General features: G+C 49.7%; 2 protein-coding genes across 2 annotated transcripts in view; both read left to right on the forward strand.

The window, feature by feature from the left end:
• LOC116954178 (Wilms tumor protein 1-interacting protein homolog) overlaps positions 1-19,199 on the forward strand; it is a 75,892-nt gene extending 56,693 nt beyond the window's left edge. Inside the window, exons 5-9 of the mRNA XM_076052100.1 lie at positions 31-93; positions 703-833; positions 3,535-3,586; positions 5,208-5,276; positions 9,616-19,199. Coding sequence (XP_075908215.1) covers positions 31-93; positions 703-833; positions 3,535-3,586; positions 5,208-5,276; positions 9,616-9,744 — 444 coding nt within the window. The 3' untranslated portion in view covers positions 9,745-19,199. The remainder of the gene's footprint in view (positions 1-30; positions 94-702; positions 834-3,534; positions 3,587-5,207; positions 5,277-9,615) is intronic.
• COX4I1 (cytochrome c oxidase subunit 4I1) overlaps positions 1-22,001 on the forward strand; it is a 293,476-nt gene that overhangs the window by 247,261 nt on the left and 24,214 nt on the right. The window lies entirely within an intron of this gene.

The raw sequence follows: 22,001 nt of genomic DNA on the forward strand, positions 1-22,001 counted from the left end.
GAACGATCTCCTTGTGCTTCATTCCCACAGTATTCGGGCTTCCAGCAGAGCGCGGAAAAGTGCTACGGCTGCGGACACCTCATCATGGAGATGGTACGCGGGGCGCGGGGCCTTGGTCGCCGGTGTACTGCTCCTCGTAGCGAGCAACCGCCACTGCGGTCACAGCTGTTCTGTTCCCCCCCCCACCCCCCCGCGGGATAAAGGCCTCCCCAACACGCGTCTTGGCCACGGGAAATGTTATAACCGCCAGTGCGGGTTGGTGAAGCCGGTACCCAGGATCGGTTTAGATTGTCACTGGCAAAGGCCCCTTTGAGCCAAGCAGCTCCGCAACAAGGGACGACCGCAGCCCAAGGCTGTGCCGGCAGTGGCAGGCAGCCGCAGGACGTTGCGCTCACGTTCGTTACCGCTGCGGTTGCCCCGTGCACGCGAGCCCTCTGATCTGCCACACTCTCTCTCGGCCCCCTCTTGTTCATCGCGCCACCGTCTCGCGCTCATCTGCGCTGTCCTCATGCCTCGGCAAAACCGGCCACCCACTCCCTCGGTTAAACCGCGTCTCTCTCGGCCGGCCTGGCGGGGGGCCGTGGCTTCGGCGGGTCAATCGGAAAGCCTCTAGCGGCCCCCGCGTGCTGCTGTGCGGCGCAGCGTGCCCCCGCAGTGATGTAACGGGAGCTCTGCGTCTCCTCCTCCTGCTCGTCCTCTCAGATCCTGCAGGCGCTGGGGCGGTCGTACCACCCGGGCTGCTTCCGCTGCGTGGTCTGCAACAAGTGCCTGGACGGCGTTCCCTTCACCGTGGACGTGGAGAACAAGATCTACTGCGTGCGCGACTACCACAAGTACCGTCGCACGGCACCGCTCGCTCGCTCGCACGCACGCACAAAGACAAAGATCCCCCGTATAGCCTGAACAGACTTTTGGGGCAAGTGCTGTTAGTGAGCAGCACCTATGAAGGCCGGCACGGCACACGAGGGGGTGGGTGGCCAGCACCACGCCCTTTGTCTCCCAAGTGGCGATGTTTTTTTACACACCACGCCAGGTATTCATTTGAAGCTGAGTCGACCTATGGGAGGTACAGGACTGGTTCAGATAACCGTCATTGGTGTTAGCCATGCGCGGGAATGGAACTAAGAGTTCGTAGCGCAGCGCGTTAACCACTCCACTACCGCTCCCCCACACAAAGACAAGGACAAAGATCCGCCATATAGCCTGAACAGACTTTTGGGGCAAGTGTTGTTAGCACACACCTATGAAGGTCTGGCCAGCACCACGCCCGGCCGCCTTTGTCTCCCCTAGGGTTGTTGAACGGTGACCGGTAAAGTCAACGACCGAGGGGGCGGGTGATCGATTTCAGCGGGAATTTTTTTTAAGTAAAGAATAACGCCGATTGGTGGACTGCAGCTGGGCTGCCCTAAGCCTCCGCGTGGTACAATTGGCCCCCATTTCTTGGTTATTAAAAAAAAATGGTTGTTAAAAAATATATATATATAAAGAATGTCACAAAACTATTGCCGGACGTTCTTTTCGAATGCGTAAACGACGAGGGGGACAGAAAAAATCCCAATCGTAACGGCAAAATAATAGAGGCCGGGAAAAATACCAAGCTTCGAATGACGTGCGAGAGGCACTCGGCCTCCTGTGCATTATGCGGAACAAGCATCAGCAGTTGTCCTGCGCTGTGGTCCTCTCGTCTTTAAAAACAAAATCACCGACCCCCTTTGAATGCTTCCCATTTTGTTCGTGCGGTTAGCGGTAGTGCAGAATCAACGATGTTAGCCGCCACGACCGAGGTGCGCGCGTTCACGCGGGGGGAAGGGGAACGTAGGGCCCGGAGCTCATCGTCGCGTATGCTCGGTGCGGTCTCGTTATGTATTTTTTATTTTATATATATGTGTAATGTGTTTTTATTTAGGCACGCACACAAGTCCGGTACAACGCGCTGGGGGTGTCAGGGGGAGGTGGGGGGGGGCGGACAGAAAAACCGTGAGAGTAAAGGGAGGGGGGGGGGAAGCTTTCCGGCGCTTGCAACAGATCTAGGGATGGCGAGGGAAACTAAATAATTCTCAGCGCCCCCACCCAGAGGGGGATCCTCCGGGGGGGGGGGTGGGGGGGGGCGGTGGTGGGCTCGGGGGGGGGGGGGCGGGCCGGCGGGCGGGGGGGCCAAGTAGGAAGGAGTTTTAGCGGCGTGCGGTCGTGTCGTTGTTAACGACTTCAAAGGATTGGGAATGCCCGGTGAGAAAATTGTCTATCAAATTGTCTATCAAATTGTCTATCAAATTGTCTATCGTTCCGCGGTTCCCCCGGAAACGTGGCGCGGTGGCCGGTGCACCGCACTTGGGTGAGGGGGGGGGGGGCTAACATCGGTGGCAAAGTGATTTCTGAACAGGTCTTGAAACCCCGCTCCCACTTTGCCTCCCTGCACTCACAGGCATTGTAACGGAGTGCAGTGAAACAACCTCCATGATGGGCATATGCAAAGGCGTTCGGAGGCATTCATCCAAGCAGTGGATTGGCAAACGGGCCGTGTCTGTCTGATGCAAGCCGGCGTTGCATAGATATATATATACACGCACGCTCACACGGCCTTATGTCCCATAGGAGATGAATAGTATTGACTAACTCCACGCGGTGTTGTGTGCCATCACAGATGAGAAGCGTAAACGATACGAGTTAAACTAATTATTTGGCAGGGCTGCTGCTGCTGCGTTTGGCAGTGCGGTGCACAAGCACACATAAAAGCCAACTCAACACATTCGTCAATAACAGGGCCCATGAAGCAGGGCCATTGCCCGCGACGTCGCCTGTCTTTTATATATATGTAGAGTTTTTATTTTTTTTTAAAAATGCTACACAGTGTTGTTATTGACGAATGTCGAGGGTGGTTTTTTTTTTGCTTCGTTTCTGACAAAAGGACGCTTCCAGCAGCGAAAGATGCAAGAATGTGGTTGGGCCGAAAAACTGTCTTTTCTCCCCGAAGCTCTCAGGAATGCGTTTGTAACCGATCCGCTGGGGCTGCTTGAGAGTGGAATCTCACCCACCCTCAAGTGGCCTTCAGCTCTCCTCGCCTTCACAATGGGAGGCCCAACTCCCCATCCCCAAGTGCAGTGGTGGGCGGCTCCATATCCACCCCCCACCCACCCACCCATCCCCTATTGTCATGGTGCAGGTGCAAGGTGGTTTATCCCGCCCCCCACCACCAATGTTAATTACTTTCAATACGTTACAGGTGGTTCTACCGTGCGTTGGCGATAACGGTGTTGTGCGTACGATATATGTCACCTGGTAACGGTGACGTCGACGGCAGAGCGTCCGTTACCCGGTTCGCAATCGGAAGGTCTGAGAATTTAAAATCCAGGTTGGAGGTTGACTCAGCCCATCATCGCTCCGGGAGAGGGGTCGATAAAACGAGTACCGCTTTGTGCCGGCCGCATGCTTACGAGAGAGGCTGGAGACGAAGATTTGCTCCTCGTTTTGGTTCGTGATGCTGGACCGTGCTTCGCCTTGGCTCACGGTGTTACGGCTTTCTGTCTCCCCCCACAGGATGTTTGCTCCGAGGTGCAACGCCTGTGGCCAGCCCATCCTGCCAGCCCAGGTAAACTAACCGATAGTTCAAAAGATAACAATAATCCAAATTACACTTATAAATTCTAGATTTAAAGCTTTCGTGACTGCTAGGATCCATACTCTTTGGTTCTATTGGGTAAAGTCACTCCAGCGCTGTCCTCCTGACAGTCTCGTCCCTTCACCTGATGAAGGCCGCTTGTGTTGTGGCCGAAACGTCGTGATTTTTTGTTATTTTATTTTCACCTACGTGACTTTACCCAATAGAACCAAAGAGTATACACTTATAAAGTTCCTTTCTACAAGGCGCCGTAGTGTCACGTATAAATAAATAGCTCGTTGGACAAGGGGAGGAAGAAATTTAGATGACGAAAGGATGTTAATCGAGGGAGCGGAGAGCGAGAGAGAGAGAGAGAGTAACGCAGAAGTCGGCAACCTGCGGATCCAGAGCAACAAAACCCAACGCAAAAAGCAGTTCCAAAGAAATGAGTTTGTCAGTCTAGATCAGTGGTTCTTAGTCTGGGGTGCACGCACCCCCTGGAGGTGCGAGATGCCCTTTCTGAGAACCAAAGGGGGGTGCAGGCTGCAGTCAAGGTTAAGAACCACTGATTTAGATTATTTAAAAGTGCGTAGCTCCAGTGGCTTCCTAATATCGGAAGGAAAGAGCGTTCCAGACGGACGCAGAAGCGCATCTGAAAGCGCGAGATGCAAGTATGTTTTTGCTGGCCCTTTGAGCATGCTCACCACAAGTATGTGACATGGTTCCTTGCAAAAGGTTTATATTTGGTGTTTAAACATCTTAACACCTGTATTATTTCCAGAAAGGGTCAAACCTATGATTTTTTCATTATTTAAAATGTTACAATTTTTTTTAAGTTATTCACGCACATTGGTGGCTCTTGAAATATAGAAAAAAGAAAATTGGGTTTTACTGAATTCGAAAAAAATGCCCCTTTTTATTTTGTTTGCCGACCCGTGGAGTTGACACTGTGACTGTCTGCAAATTCAGAATATCACTGAGCCTATTCTTGGTTCTTTCTGTAAAGTCACGTGATGATAATTGCTTGTGTTGCAGTCGAAACGTCGTGAGAATTTTATTGTTTTATATTTCTATTATTTTATTGTTTCCCTTGTACGTGACTTTACCGAAAGAACCAGGAATATGAATCCCTGCAGTCACGAAAGCTTTAAATCAAAAATCACTGAGCCTGGTATTCCCTTGTTGGTAGCACATGAAGGTCGTGAGGCTCAGCGGCGTGTGCGGCGGCGTCTGTGTGTGTGTTGATATTCAGCGATTGCCGCAGCAGTTACCGCAGTGCGCTTCGAACCTGCCGACCCGAGTTCGATTCCGGCTCACGGTCAACACCAGTGACAAGGTTATCTGAACCGGTCCTGGGCCTCAACCCCGGTTGACTCGGCCTAAAATGAGTACCCGGTGCGATGTGTAAACCTCGCCACTGGCGAGACAAAGGCGGCCGGGCGTGGTGCTGGCCACCCGCCGCCATCGTAGGTTGCTTCTTGCGGTCTGTTAAGGCGACACGGGGGGGTATCTTTGTTATTGTTTATTCAAGGTCTCTTAACTCTCGGTGATTTTTTTCGAAAAGGCCGTTTAGTTTGTGAACGTGTGCCTGCTCCTTGTCGTGTTGGCCCAGGACACTGAAGAAACCATTCGAGTCGTGTCCATGGACAACGATTACCACGTGGAGTGCTACCACTGTGAAGTAAGTGGAGTCTCCGTTGCCCTCGAAGTTTCACCACGGGTTCACTCGTGGATTCGCTTAAACCCAGGCAGTTGTAACCCCTTTTCGCCTGATGGATGTACGTACGCACGTTGAGCCTCTGTCGCACCGGACGACGATGTTACATTCACACGGCAAGTGACGTAACGTCACTGTTCCTACGCGCGTATCGTCGCGTCTGTACGCTCGTTTGTTTCCAGCTTGCACGTATGTGTGTGTGTGTATGTATGTACGCATGTTGAACTGCTTTCACACCGTACGTAGCCAACCCCGCTAACCGGAGGCGCGGAAAAGTCTGTGTAAAGGTTATCGAGCAACTTTTCGCAAGCGTTACGAGTTGTTTTTTTTTAGTTCACTTATCGGTGCATTACCCCCCGTGCGTTGGCGTGTCGTCAATGCGTTTCCGCGCTCCGCCGACTTTCAAAGAGAATATACAGGCCGCTTAAAAAAAAAAAACGTTAACACTTAAATGGCACTAGCGCTTTAAATGGAAAAAGAACGGATAAGGCACTGTAACATGATAACAAATGTATGTTAATAGCTTCAAAAACGTCATCAGAGAGTCCCCACTTGTTGTCAACACACGTGGCCTGGAATCTTCTCCAGGTGGTCTCCAGAGTCCGGAGGCAGCAGCACATGTCACGTGGTATTGTTGCAAATTCACCGGCAAGGATTGCGGTTTAAGTTTGGCCACTTGCGGTAGAGGAAGACAAGTTCCCATAACATCTGGCAGGGACGCAGTATCCTGCATCCTTTGAATTAATGTTCATCGTAAGGTTTCCCCCTTGCGTGCTGTCCGAGCGATGGAACGATTTGTTTACGACGCTCGTCTGAACTTACTAGACGACGTTTAAAGCGTTGGTTTTAAGCGAGCCTGAATCTGCCGATGGGACTGAATAATAATAATGTTAAATTCAACTCTTCATGGGCAGCACGGTATTGGCTCACTCTGGAAGGGAGAGGCGCGCGGGACCACAAACGAGCGTGAAGGCAGCTAGACAGTGAGCCGGCACTACTGACGGTTGCCCAAGGTCTGCGGTCCTCCATATACTAAGACCTTTCAGCCAGTCAATGAGTTTTTGACATGTTGAAACTAGTCCAGAGTTAATGCTCGTATTAAACCAACGCTGCTGCTGAGGAAATTCCGCTCTCGCAGGCCTGTGCGGGTAATGGCACGTAAAAAAAACGATCCCCTTTTACTTTTTTTTTACATGGAAGGACGAAAGTGGCTAAGGGTGGGGGATGGGGTGGGGGGGCGCATTGTCTGTTTTGTGGCGTTTGAAAAGGGCCGCGCGTGAGTAATCGAGAGTGAGAGACACAAAGCCGGGTCTCGCGATGAGAGACGTTTCGCTAATCGCAGAATGCACAGAGGCGCAGGTGCGAGCGAGCGTTTCGAGGAGGTGTGGCTGTGGTTCTGGAGCGGGGGGGGGAGCGGTGGCGCAGCAGTTAGCACGCTGCGGCACGAACCCCTGACGGCCCGGTGTTAGATTCACGCTCACGAACCGGTCCTGGGCCTCCCCTAGGTAGACTCAGCCTCAAATGAGTACCTGGCACAGTGTGTAAACATCGCCACTAGGGGGAGACAAAGGCGGCCAGGTGTGGTGCTGGCCACCCATCCCCTCGTGTGCCGTGCCAGCCTTCATAGGTGTAAATCGCTTAACAGCACTTGCCCCAACCGCCTGTTAAAGGCTATACGGGGGATCCCTGCCTTTGTGGTTCTGGAGCCGGGGCGATTTGTAGAAATGTTTGCTTTGGGCCGCACAACAAACGTCGTTTGATCTGCTGGTGAACGTGCGCGTGTTGTTGTGTGTATTGTTGTGTGTATTGTATTGTTGTGTGTATTGTTGTGTGTATTATCGCGTGTATTGTACTCTTGTGTGTATTGTTTGAGGTGCGTGTTGTGTGTATTGTTGTATTGTTGAAGGTGCGTGTTGTGTGTATTGTTGTATTGTTGAACGTGCGTGTTGTTGTGTGTATTGTTGTATTGTTGAACGTGCTTGTTGTGTGAATTGTGTGTATTGTTGTGTGTATTGTGCGTGTTGTTGTGTGTATTGTTGTGTGTATTGTGCCTGTTGTGTGTATTGTTGTATTGTTGAACGTGCGTGTTGTGTGTATTGTTGTATTGTTGAACGTGCGTGTTGTGTGTATTGTTGTGTGTATTGTGTGTGTTGTTGTGTATTGTGTGTATTGTTGTGTGTATTGTTGTGTGTATTGTTGTGTGTATTGTTGAAGGTGCGTGTTGTTGCGTCCTCCCGTTGCTGCGCTTGCAGGTGCGAAGGTTTTTTTTTCCGGGTCGCCCTCTTGATAGGCGCGCGCTGTAGCTGCAGTTTGTAGTCGGGGAGGCGGCCGTCTCATTTCCGTGCAGGCATTCGGTTTGCGATGATGAAAGCGGCCGCCACCGCCGTCATCGTCGTCGTTTATCCAGGGGATCTGTGGGAGCTGCCCAAACGCGCCCAACGCCCCAACATTCTCCCCATTCCGTTTGCCCAGCCCCACGACCCCCCCCCCCCGCCCGCCCGCCCCCCTTTTGTTTGCCAGCCGTTTGCTCCTCAAAGTAACGAGGAATGGAAGGGGCCTTGGCGTTCTAGCGGCAACCGGGCATTCGTTTTGTTTCAAATCGATTTCCCGCAACCCGTGTTTGAGAGAGCTGCCGAACACTTATTGAAAAACATTTTTTTTTCATAAAAAATAAAAAAATATGTATGTTTACTTGTTCAGAAAAAAAGTCATTTTTGCAAGGGACAAGTTTTTGCCGATCGGTAACGTTACGACTAACGAGTGGATTTCGCGCTCGCACCGTGTGGGATTTAGCGAAGGGCTGGATTCGGCCACGCATAGCGACGTGTTGAGCTATAACGTGCTCGCAAAATGGTTTGCGGAAAGTAAACTGAACTATTTTTTATTTGACCAGGTAAGGCACATCAAGCTATGCAGCTCTTTTTACACGCTTTTTTATAACTCACTCTGTCTGTTGTTGTATCCTCAAATCTTGTAACTCAATTTTAACCCACTTCCCAATGTGGTATCGACTACAAACTTGGTATACTTATGTCATACCGATGACAATACTATATTCTATCATGAAAACATATATATTTTTAAACATTTTTTTCTATGTTATGTTTCGGCTTGGGTCTAATTGTGCACGCTCAACTGACGTTGGCTGTAATTGACCACGGTCCCCTTACGCTGTGGCAAGCTTCGGGGCCACTTCCTGGAGTCGTGGAGTTCTTCCATTACTAGTACATTTCATAAAAAAAAGGTTTTAAAAATATTACTTATTCAGAAACGACTTGGCAACAAATGCTAGCTGAACGGAAGAGGCTTATCACCATGTGGAAATTTATAGCAGCCAAATACTCGAAACGTATGTTGATTCTAAATACAGTAAAACCTTGGATTGCGAGTAACTTGGTCTGCGAGTGTTTTGCAAGATGAGCAGAAATTTAAAATAAATATTAATTTGATAAACGAGCGAAGTCTTGCAATACGAGTAGTACGTATACGCTTTGTCTGCCGAGCGTCACGTGATCACAACTGATATACGAGTGCTTTGATATACGAGCGCTTTGGATTACAAACACGTTTCCGGAACGAATTATGCTCGCAATCCAAGGTTTTACTGTATGTTGAGGAGTCGGAGACAAATCTGCGCAACCACGGGGCGAGAGAATGTGCAAACTACAAATATACAGGCATCCGGGTCAGGATCGAACCCACAATTTCCTGTATACCAGGCGAGGTAGTCAACATCAATGTATGCACATTGAACTTCTTTTGCACCGTACCTAGCCAACCGTGTTACTCGGAGGTGCGGGGGAAGGACAACAAACTAAACACAAAAAAGCAGTTCTCAAGAAATTAGTTTTCAATCTAGATTTAAAAGTACACAGCTCCAGTGGCTTCCTAATATCAGAAGGAAGAGTGTTCCAGACGGCCGCAAGAAGCTCATCTGAAAGCGTGCGAGGCGGTGACGACCGTCTTTGTTCGATGGCCAGCCAACAGCTGCTGCTGCTGCTGCTGCTGCGAGGATGATGACCGTAGTTTGCATGGCTATAGAAACCTACCAGGGGGAAAGCGAAGGACACGTTTCATTCTCGCCAAGACGCGCCCCGTCCAAGCCCGCTTTTCTCACCGGAATGTCTCCGATTCGCATTTGTCCTCCGACCCACATTTTCCTCTTTTTGCCTTTTCCGTATAATTCCAGCGTGCTTCGCTCCACCCTCCTTTGCACACCTCTTGCGTGCGCATGTAGCGCCGCGTGCCGCACACGCTTCGCCACGCGTTCACGCGTCGTGTGTGTGTGTGTGTGTGACCGTAGGACTGCAGCCTGCAGCTGAGCGACGAGGAGGGGCACCGCTGCTACCCGTTGGACGGGCGGCTGCTGTGCCACGGCTGCCACCTGAAGCGCCTGCGTGGGCAGACGGAGCTCCGTGCCACCATCCACTGAGCGCCGCCACCTCCCCGCACGGCCACCCGAGACTGCCGGGACGCAGCTCCCCGTCGCTTCCTCCGTTTACGCGTTCACCGAAACCCCCGACCCCCCCCCCCCCCTTCCCCGAGATCCCGGGTCCGCCGGACGGCGAGCGTATCGCAAATGCGCTGCCGCTGAAGCTGAAGCGTCCGGGAAGCAGAGACGATTTGTAAGGGCCAGACTCCACGAGGTGGTTTGGGGGGGGCCCCTCCTGCAACCGGATGTTTCGCAGGCCCCACGGGGAGCCGCGTAGCAAGCCGGGCTCGCGAGGCAGTCCGCTAGCGAGGGCCACGGCCGCTCTCTCGCACCGCGACAGCAGCGACGGCGACGATTGGCCGGCGGGGGGCCGCCGTTGAGGTTTTCGGAAACCCCGCCGGTCCCACCGTGCATCCTGAGGCTCGGGAGAGTTGGCGCGGAGGTGTAAGCGGCGCGACCATCGAGGGCGCGATGCGGAGTGGCGCGAGCGGGCGGGCCGTCGTGCGTGGGTGGCCGTGTCGGCACGTTCGATGTCTTAAACGCGCCGAAGCGGGACCGCCGTCGCTGCAGTTGCCGTCGGGGAGCAACAGCAGCAGCCAGGCTGACGCTGCGGTACCACTCCCCCCCCCCCCCCGCTCCCCCCGTAGGTCACAGTGCGTTTCCATCATCCCCTCCTCTTGCAGGATCGTAAGAGCTGCGTCGTAACGCAAGCGCAGAGCAAGCGGTGATGCTGCAGCTGCCGCCTTCCGCAGCGCTTGTGATTGGAAAGGGAGTTACTCGCGCTAGCGGTAGGAACTCTCTCGTTCGATTAGAACACTTCTGCAAGGGTCACCGCCGCCGCGTGATTATGTGCAGCAAGTCTTTTGGCGCTGTCGCTCTCGAAATTTCGTCATCGCGATTTGTCACGTTGACCCGAGAGTGGGAGTTTGCGCGTTCAGTCCGAGCAGGCCAACAAAAATTTAAAAAAAATTCCATTCGCTTTTAGTTGTGAGAATTCCAAGAAAGGGGGGGGGGGGTATGGTGGTCGTTAACGTTAAAAACAAAAACAGTCGTTGCCTTATATTTAATGTATTGTCAGCTTTTGTGAGCATCCTGTCCCAACAGTGCGGTTAACTTAAGATTACAACTTGATTCAAATTTCGAAGGAAACAAATATTGGCGTTGCAAGATGTCCATTGGCATCTGCTGCCCCAACACAAGTGTAACTGCGCAGACCCCAGAGATGGGCAACGCAAAGTTCGGAGTCCGAGGGCGCCACGGTGGCGAGATGTTAACTACCTCGCCTGGTATACAGGAGGTCGTGGGTTCAGTGCCTGCTGCTGTATATTTGCAGCTTGTAAGTTCTCCCCGTGGTCGCATCGACTTTTCTCCGGGTCCTCTGGTTTTTCCCCTCCACATTCAAAATCGACGTGCGTTTAGGGTATTTTGACTGCTATAAATTTCCACATGATCATAAGCCGCCACTGCGTTCAGCTGTCATCTGTGAAAGCCAGGTCTCTTTTGCGAAAAGAGCTCTACAGCTCAGTGGGCCTTACCTGGTAAACTAAAAAGATAGTTTATATTATAGTTATAAACTGGGTGCCGTTCAAAATATAATGTTGTAACTGCCCGATGAATTGCTACGCCCTTACCAACTAAGGACTCTGTGACTGTTAAACCGTGCGTGTACAGACCCTCCCTCGCATTCTTGCCAAAGTCCGAATGTGACTGGCGCAGAAAATCCTTTTGCAGTGTTTCATCAAAGCCAGAAGATCAGAATCAACATAATAATATTTACTTGCACTGGACTGGAGGAATCTGATGAGCTATGAAGCTCTTTTTCACAGATCAGAAAGTTGAAATAAACAACCGTACAAAAACACGATCGGAGTCCACAAAGTATAGGTAAGGTAAGCAAGTCGCAATTTTTGTTTACATTAAACTAAACTATATTTTTACCAGGCAAGGCCGACTGGGCAATTAGCTTCTTTTTCAGTACAGCTCAACGAAGCGGCTTAACGTCCGTGGCCACGCATTGCTTACACGCGAGCTGTTCCCCAAAGTTATTAAAACTCGGTGTGTGCAAAATGAACGAGGGTAACTATTGGAACAAAAAAATAACCCTGTTTGCTCTTGTGCAAGCCACTCTCTCAAATGGGGGGGGAGGGGGGGGCGTGCCGTATACATTCCCAACGGCCTCGCGTATTTAGCAAAATCGTTTCCCGTATTGTATCGGAGGTAAGTCTCTCGCAGGAAAGCCAGGTTATGTACGACTTGCACCGTGGCGTTTTTTTTTTATCGCTCGCAGGTTAGAGAACCTGGCACGCAGTGTTCCCTCGTTGATTTCGCGAGGGATTCATTCCGGAGGTGCTCATGAACCTCATTTTTTTTGCGGAGAAGCTTTCTTTCATCTGGCTGATGTAGATGGAGAGCAACAACTACATTTTACACATTGATAGTTCATAGTTCATTTATTTGGTATAGCCCTGTGAGCCATTCGGCTCTTGAATCGGGTGCAACCGCAACAAGCAAAAACATGAACAAGAAAACATCTTAAAGTGATTATGTGAATGTGCAAACAGAAAAATCCAGGAAAAAAAAGACATCAAAATATTCCTGAAATAGCACCGTACACCAACGCTGTGTGCAAAAATTGAAGGTGGTCATTAATGATATTGGCTGATTAACCCCTATCTTAATGAATTACCTTAAATAAAAACATAAATATGCTATTAATTACTGGAAAATTATCTCGTCACTTTATCTCATCACTTTCTCTCATCACTTTATCTCTCGTCACTTTATCTCTCTCATCACTTTATCTCTCGTCATTTTATCTGTCTTCACTTTATCTCTCATCACTTTATCTCTCATCACTTTATCTCTCATCACTTTATCTCTCGTCACTTTATCTCTCGTCGCTTTATCACTCATCACTTTATCTCTCATCACTTTATCTCTCACCACTTTGTCTCTCATCACTTTATCTCTCTCATCACTTTATCTCTCTCATCACTTTATCTCTCATCACTTTATCTCTCATCACTGTATCTCTCTCATCACTTTATCTCTCATCACTTTATCTCTCATCAATTTATCTCTCATCACTTTATCTGTCTTCACTTTATCTCTCATCACTTTATCTCTCATCACTTTACCTCTCATCACTTTACCTCTCATAACTTTATCTCTCATCACTTTATCTCATCACTTTATCTCTCGCCACTTTATCTCTCACCACTTTATCTCTCACCACTTTTTTCTCTCATCACTTTGTCTCTCACCACTTTATCTCTCATCACTTTGTCTCTCTCGATGCAGTAGTCGTGTCAGAGTTCCAGATGCAATTTGCGGATAGCCAAAATCGCGGATAGCAAGTTCGTGAATAACAAGGGAATACTGCATTTTGCTCTATTTAAGGCCGAAACAGGATGACCTCTTCACAATTCTGACGAACCGCCCGATGAAGCTGGTTGTAATCACCAGAGAAACATCCCAGTACTCGAATTGTAGATGATGTGGGGTTTACTGTCCCAACACACACACCGGTGTGCCAAAGTGGGAACTAATTGACACGTTTTGTTCGCGTGGCAAACCGCTGTGTCGGGGGTGGTGGTGGTGGTGGTGGTGGGGTTTAACGACACGTTTTATATTTACCGCGATCTAAACCCCAACAACAAAAAAGCCGAGGGAATACTGTGTTGTCGAACGGCTTCAGTGCTCACCACCCAGAGTGACGGCCAAGTCGGATGCCCGGGAGATTTATCACCCCGAGCGGAGCGCCCCCCTCATTTGAGCTGCTACAGCTTTTTGTTTGTCAAGGGTCGACAAAAGTTACCGGTTTTTTTTTGTTAGTCAGTGCCAGCGTCCACATCTTTGGTCCTGACGTTCTCGCACGTAAGCTTTCGCGAGCGATATTACAGCGGCTCGTCGTCGATTTACGTTTGGGTTAAATCGTGCGGGTAATAATGCCGATGGTTCAGCTGGTACACCCCTCCGTCACCGGACGAAGCCGACGGAACAGATTTGTCGCGTTAGATGTTCGTGACTATGAATGGTAATTATTAGCCCTCCGGACGCTGGCATCAACTCACAAAAGTGAAGTTTTACAAAGTTACAAAACTACCTGCTTTAAAAAAAATAACCCAATTGAATGATACTATTATCTTAAACACAATTGTGTACATCCATGCTGGGTGGCCATGCCCAAAGTATAACTCGGGAGAAAAAAAAACATCCGCGTGGGATTTATTTTTCACTGTGGATAATTTTGCAGCGCATCTCTTCGTTAGGTCGAAGCGCGCTGACACATTTCGAAAGGGTTCTTTGAAACATTTCAAAAAAAATAGCTGCAAGATTTCAAAACATTTCATCCGTTTCGCTCGATGCGACTCTTTGTTTGAAGGGTCCCTTCTATCGTCTTGGTGATAATGAGCGTCGACAAAAACTGAAGTTTGTGGCTTGCGAGAGTAGCTACTCGTCAGCCTCGCGTGGGAAACATTTAGAAAAAGGTCAAAGCAGAGGCGTCCCGAGGGTGGACGACGAATCGGGGCGACCGCCCTTGCGCTTTGTTTGGCCCCGGGCCCCGTGCTTTGGGGGGCCCTGGGCCCCACGCTTTGGGGGGCCCCACGCTTTTGGGGGCCCCCGGGCCCTGCGCTTTTGGGGGCTCCGCGCTTCTGCATCACGGTGTCAGATGTAATACTTCCGGTTTAGTTTGAAAGGGGTCGGGGCGGAAAGTGGGGGGCCCACACGGTGTGGCTTTTGGCCCGGGCCCCCTCCCTATGGACGGTCAAGCGACGATGCCCGTCTTGTTACGCACGCGGCTCGTTGACGAGTGTGCCCCCCTTCCATTCGACGGGTGGAGAAATGGCCACGGCACGGCCGCTAGTTTTTTTTTTTTAAAGGGAATCAAAACGGTCAATCAAGGCCTCTGGGGACTTTTTGTAAACGTAGGTTCTGTGAAAGAGCAGGAGGTTTCAAATAAACGTTACGGATTCAAAGCCCGCGAGACACCTTCCCAGTGTGAACGTCCCCAGCAACGTTGGTGCCGACGCGGCCGCAACCGTTGGGGGGAGGGGGGGGGGGCGCGAGAGAACGTCGGCCAAACGTTTGGCAGCAACGTTGGGCCCAAAACGGCCGCACGTTTACTGGGCTGCTTCCAATCAAATTGAGACGACGTGGCCGTCGTGAACTAATTCTCGCGGCGTTCTTATCGCAACCAGCGACCGGTTCACAGCGCGCCCACTGCTGCTCGCAAAACTCAAAGTTGTAACTGTGGGCGGCAATTTTTATGGGGTTTTTTTTGGGGGGGGGGGGGGCGGGGGGTGGTCGGTAAACACAAATCCTCCTGCAAATTGTGATCCTAATGTTCTGGGGGGGGGGGTGGCTTCTGAGAAAGTAGTTCCGCAAGGATTGCTTGCAACGGCTTCCACTTCAACGTGGACAGTTTCTGTTGTTGATATTGTCGTTCGGTTGGCGAACGGCGACGCCGCACGTGTGAGGTGCCTGCCACTTCGTCGATGCCGTTTGAAAAAAAGCGTTGTAAATATTTCTGATCGCTGCAGTTTGGGGGGGGGGGGGCTGGGGTTCGGAGAGGTGAAGGGAAATGAACTGTAAAGCTTAAATTGTAGAAGGAGGTATTGTGATTCGTGCTCCGAAAGGAGGGGGAGTTGGAGGAAAGTACGTTTCGGATTGCAGGTCGCCGCCGTGGCTGGCCTATGCACACGTGTGCAGGTTATCGGCGTCGGTGTAAATTGTAAAAAAAAAAAATTCAAAGGAGTTTTGCGGATTTGCAGTATTTTTTTCTGTTTTATTGTCGCGCGTGTTCACGATTTAAGATGTAGATTTATCATTCCCCGGACGCTCACTCTCTTTGCAAAGTTGTTGAAGAGAACGGTTTTTTAAAAATATTAATTATATATCAGCCTTTTGAAAATTATACGTAGCTTGTTTTTTTACGCGCGTTGAAAACTTCAAGCGATCACATGTTTGTCAATACAAAAGGCTCGCCCCCCTAACACGTTTAACTTGGTGTGTAAATACAATTTGCAACAAAAAAAACAGGCTTGTAAAAAAACTAGTGAAGGGTAGCACGGCGTTTTGCTGGTTTCTTTAGAGCTTTTTTTTTTATTCCGTCTCTCGATGTTATGAAGGAAATGTCAAAAGCCGATACAAATAACATTTGAATCGTACACACAGGTGGTCCGAATGGCCCCTTGTTATGGCCGTGCGTGCGCGCGTTTGGTTGACCACTTGGTGGCTTTTGTTTGATCGTTGGTAAGGGGAGCACACGGCCGGATCCACGCGAGCGAGCGTTTCCAGCGCAGGCGCCAGACCACAAATGAGAGATCTCCCCCGTACAGCCTTTACCAGACTGTTGGGGGCAAGTGCGGTAAGCGAGTAGCACCTCACGAAGGCCGGCACGGCACACGGAAGGGGGAAGTTCGGTGGCCAGCACCACGCCCGGCCGCTGTTATCTCCCCCTTGCGGCGATGTTTACGGCGATGTTTACGGCACACCGCACCAGGTGCTCGTTCGAGGCTGAGTCGACCTAGGGGAGAGGCCGAGGACCGGTTCAGACAATCGTCTCACCGGTGTTGGTGGCGGTGAGCGGGAATCGCGCTCGGGTCGCCGGGTTCGTAGCGCGGGCACCTCTTGATCCGTGTTCACCCCCCCGCACCCCTCTTCAGATTCTTATTGCCCTCTAATCGCCACTGGCTTGGTCGGTAATATTTGATATCAAAATATCGCGTGGCCGCACCGTGAAGAGGGCACGGCACGTTCACAAAAATGCTCCGCGCGGACACGGCAAGGGCAGAAGCGACCGTGCTCGGGTTGAATGCAGCGTAGTATATCTCCGTTAAGTACAAGATTAAAAAATATAATAAAGCCGTTCTATCGCTTTGCGACAAGAACACAAGGTGGGAAGATTTGTCCAGTCACGTCAAACAAAAACTAGCGTGCTGTTTTTTTACGTCACAAAACGCTACTCGGCTTCTTGCAATTGTTGTGAGTTTGGTGTCCGATAAAATACAACTCGCTCAATCATCCAAAGGCCACGAATCTCAACTCGGCCTCTGCCGCCTTAACGTGAACTGTGAAAGTTGTGGGAAAGTCGTGGGAATGTTTTTTTGTTGCGCCGGCACCTGGCGGCAATGTGCGTGGCAACCCTCCACCTTTGCCTTGATGAGACACAAACCTCGTTGACAGCTCGGGGTGGGGGGGGGGGAGAGCTCGTGGACAAAAAGGCGCAGAGTTGACGTGCCACCCGCACAATTGTGGTGCCTCCAGAATTGTGGTGCCTCCAGAATTGGGTCACGTGCAGAATTGTGGCGTCACCTGCCGCGTTTCCGCAGTCCAGTCTGAATGATGCGTTCGTGCCAAGACTGCCAAACCATTTCTCGGCACACGCGTGGCCCAGGCACACGGTTCGATTCGTGTCGTCCGGTTTTCTTCATTGCAAGGCCCGCGAGCCATCGGCAGGGCCCCTGGTGGCCTTCAGTGCGGCCCCTGATGTGCCCCCCAATGGTTTAAAATAATGTGTGGGCAGCCCTCACATACTGATGACATCTTCGTGGCGAAAGTCGCCCCCCCCCCCCCCGCTCCGAAAATGAGTGAAGACCTACCGGTGTAGGCCGTCACGTGGTGTAGGCCGTCACGCGAACGAGGCAGCGGTCGTGTGGGCCTCTACCCACGCGGTGAGAGTGGAGGCCACGCACTCGTCGACGTCACACGTCTATGCAGTCTCGCGCGTCGCCCGAAACACCTCAACAAGGTGGTGCACACTCTGCAAGACCGTCAAGGCTCGTGCCTTGACGGTCTTGACAATGCAGCACGCAGTACAAACCACGTTGCGGTGGGCTCCACGGATCGCTCGTTTTGTTTCGTTGACGACGGTGGGAAAACCCCCGTCTTCTCGGACGGCTCTGGTGCGCTAAAGTCGTGCGCTGCGCTTCGCTCGCTCGCTCGCTCACTCTCTCCGAAACAACTTCCCCCTTCGGCTGCATTCGCGGCATGAAAGCTCGCAGCTACGATAATGAATCAAAGTATGCGGCGGTGGCGGCGGTGCTGTTGTTGCTGCTGGGTTAGCATTGGCGTGCCAAGCAAGCCCATTGATCAACTTAACACTGCGTGGCGTTAAAAGCAAACGTATATATATGAGACGACGTTGCCCGAATATATAACAGGTATATAATAGGCGTCGTTTCGGGTAATGGGCCTTCTTCAAATATTGTAACTATTTGTTTTCCTTCTCAGGCAGTGTTATTGACAAATGTTTTGGGTTTTAGGACTGGGACCCAACACATTTGGCCCTGGTTCTGTCTCAGTGCTGGGGTGGGGGAAGATGACGCTGCTGTGTCCAATCCAAGGCTCAAATTTATGGTGGAACGTGTGAATGTGTGTGTGCATGTATGTTGAACTTCTTTCGCGCGGGAGAAGGAAAACAAACCTGAGCACAAAGCATTTCTAAAGTAACGAGTTTGTCAAGCGAGACGATTTTAAAAGTGCCTGCTTCCCGGTGGCTTCCCGTCAACCGGAAGGAAGAGCGTTCCAGACGGCCCGCAGAAAGTGCACCTTAACATTGGTGACAAGGAGCACATTTCGATTTAAAGCTTTCGTGACTGCAAGGATTCATCTTCTTTGGTTCTTTCGGTAAAGTCACGTAGAATGAGAATAAAATAATAAATTGATAAAATTAAATAACAATGATATTCTCACGACGTTTCGGCCACAACACAAGCGGCCTTCATCAGGTGAAGGGACGAGACTGTCTGGAGGACAGCGCTGGAGTGTCTTTTACCCTTCCCGGAAATAAAACAGGAGGCGTTAAGATGTTAAAACACCAAACGGAATCCTTTTTCAAGGAATCATGTCTGCATTAACCACACGTACTTGTGGTGAACATGCAAACAAAAAAAACATAACTCTGGTAATACACGATGATGCATTGTCTATGAAACTGATTGGTCCACACCAGAGACGGCTTTCTTTTAGAGCAGAGTCTCAACCATTGTTAGGCCAGAGAACGCCAAAAGGCGAACATTAAACCGACAGCCCGTTGCGTTTCAAATGTAAATGCGGTGTTACAACACGAACAGCAGCAGCAGCAATGGGAAGGAGGAGTACTTGTTTCGGAAATCCACCTTCACACCCCCCACCACCCACCCAGTGATGCAGTGAACGTAAGCCGGGGCAGAACTGCGCAGTTGCTACGGTCCGTAGCTGCTCTTTGAGACGCTCACGAGCAGGGGAGGGAAGGGGGCCCCTTGCCCTGTGCACGCGCACTCAGGCAGCGGCAAAACCCCCTTCACACCGGCGACTAACATTTCTTTAATACGCTTGTAAGATTTGTTTTATTTTTAAACTAGTTTATTATACAGATTTTTTTTTACATTTCTATCCAAGGCTAAATTTAATATTTTGTAATATTTCATCAGCATGTTATTCTAAATAAACATATTTTTGTTATTATTACAGTTATTGCTTCGTCTAAGTTTGTTGGATTTTTTGTTCCACGCACCCACCCACTCGGCTTTTACAATAATGGAGTTGTGGCCCGGTGTGGTGACCTTGCGCCGACCTTTGTTCTGGGCCCTGCGTTCGCCTGCTCGAGCGATACCATCGACAATTTAAACAAAAAAATTATAACTTCCATAAAGGGGGTTGGTCGGGTTTGATCGCGTAAATATAAATGTGCCGTCAAACCCTGCGCAGGCAATCGGTAAGTTTTGTCACGTAAACAAAACGTGACAATGCTTTACTAGTTCAGCACAACCGGTTGTGTTGGGAGAGTAAACTCGCGAAATCTGCAATTCGAGTACGACGTTTCGCCGGTGATCACAACCAGCATCATCAGGCGACAGCCAGAGTTATGGATAAATCCTGTTTCGACGCATTTACGCGATCTTACCCCCCAAAAAAACCTCTGTTATGGATAATATTGGTCTGGAAAGGCTCCTACTCGGTGTTACACGTCCGCCTGTAACGCTGTGCCACTGCGGCAAGGTGTTCCATCTCTCTCCGTAGACCGAGAGAGAGAGAGAGAGGACGACTCCCGGAGAAAGGCACCCGAGTCGGCTATCGAACTTGGGCCCCTTCGAGCTGAGAGGCACACTGGTGTGAACCACGACGCTGCCGCCCAGTGCCAAAAGCATGTCAGGCATTGTAAACCTTCTAAAAAAAAATGTGTTTTGTATGTATGTTGAACTTCTTTCGCACTGTTTATCCGGTAAGGCCCCACTGAGCTTATTATGGTTCTTTTTCAGAAGCGACCTGGCCACAAACGATAGGGAATAAAATAAAACAACATTCTCACGACGTTTCGGCCACATCACAAGTGGCCTTCTTCAGGTGAAAGGAACAAACCTGCCGGGACCTGAAGAAGGCCACTTGTGTTGTGGCCGAAACGTCGTGAGAATTTTATTGTTTATTTTATTATTTTATTCTCATTCTACGTGACTTTACCGAAAGAACCAAAGAAGATGAATCCTTGCAGTCACGAAAGCTTTAAATCGAAACACAAACGATAGCTCAATGATGAACCTCGTCATCACGTGGACATGTATAGTAGCCAAATACTCTAGACGCGTGATGTTGATTCTAAATGTGGAGGGAGGACCCGGAGAAAAATCCACGCCACCACGGGGAGAGAGACACGCAAACTCCAAATATACAGCAGGCGTCAGAGTCGGGATCGAACCCAAGACCTCCTTTATACCAGGCGAGGTAGTTAACATCTCTCCATGCAAATAGTCCGATTTGGTGACATTAGTTTTTGTTGAGAGCAACTTAAAAGGATGAACCACCACGACCTAAAGAAAGCCTGCCATTGGTAACATAAATCCCGAGAAGTCGGTCCGACTTGCTGTGCTGTGTAATCTGCTGCCGAAATCCACATGAGCCCGTGGAGGTCTATGAGGCTGCGTCTGGCTCAACACACGCAGCTACAGTGCCACGTGGTGACCACGAGGTGGCGACAGAGACATGAAGCCGCCAAGCGTTCATATTTTATCCAAGCTGTTTACGTATATCATAGGACCTTTTTTGTGTGCCAATATCAAAGAATGAAAAATAAGAACAGGTTTTACCCTTTCTGGCAATAAAACAGGTGTTTGTATCTTCAAACACCGCAAGGAAACACGGTCTGCATGAACCACACGTGCTTGTGGTGAAATTGTAAAGGGTAAAACCCATTTTTATTTATCATACTATGAGACTGGCAAAAAAAGGTCCCATCATATAGCTGCTCACCCCGAGCTATAAATACTCTGACACGTGCATAGTTGTACTCTTCACATTTCGGCGTTCTCTGGCCTGACACTGGTGAGACTAGGCCATCAAGAAAGCTGTCTCTGGTGAAGGACAATCAGTTCCAAAGACATTGCATAATATTCATATTCTTAGTTCTTTCGGTAAAGTCACGTTGAAGGGAAACAACAAAATAATAAAATATATTGTTTTATATATTTTTTATTATTAATAAAATATATTGTTTTATATATATTTTATTATTTTGTTGTTTCCCTTCAACGTGACTTTACCGAAAGAACTAAGAATATGAATTACTGCAGTCACGAAAGCTTTAAATCAAAACATTGCATAATATTATCAGAACATTCTAGATTTGAAGTTTTCGTGACTGGTTCTTTCGGTAAAGTCACGTAGGTAAAAAATAAAGTAAAGTTAATCAAATCACGACGTTTCGGAAGCAACACAAGCCTCCATCGTCAGGTGGGATAGTCACTACAGCAAATTACCTCTTGCTGTGACTATCCCACCTGATGACGGAGGGTTGTGTCACTTCCGAAACGTCGTGATTTGATTAATTTTATTTAATTTTCTTACCTACGTGACTTTACCGAAAGAACCAAAGGAGTATTATCAGAACATGTTTTGTTTGCATGTTCACTACAAGTACGTGTGGTTAATGCAGCCTTGATCCCCAGTGTATGTACGTTGAACTTCTTTCGCACTGTACATAGCCAACCGTGCTCAACGGAGGTGCCGGGCAAAGGACAACAAACTAAACACGAAAAATCAGTTGTAAATAAACGAGTTTTCGTTCGATTTAAAAGTGTGTTGCTCCAGTTGCTTCCTAATACTGTAAGGAAGAGCGTTCGAGGCGACCCCAGAAGCGCATCTGAAAGCGCTCGATGCGGTGCGACCGTCTATCGTTCGATGTCCAGCCAAAGGCCGGTGCCCCTGCGAGGGTGGCCGGAGTTGGCGTGGTGATGGTTCATGCTCCTTGACAAGATCGGCAAGTTAAATTTTGACTTAAA

This window comes from Petromyzon marinus, chromosome 54, assembly GCF_048934315.1.
Source record: "Petromyzon marinus isolate PM22_M1 ecotype Great Lakes invasive population chromosome 54, UKy_Petmar_22M1.pri1.0, whole genome shotgun sequence".
Lineage (NCBI taxonomy): Eukaryota > Metazoa > Chordata > Hyperoartia > Petromyzontiformes > Petromyzontidae > Petromyzon > Petromyzon marinus.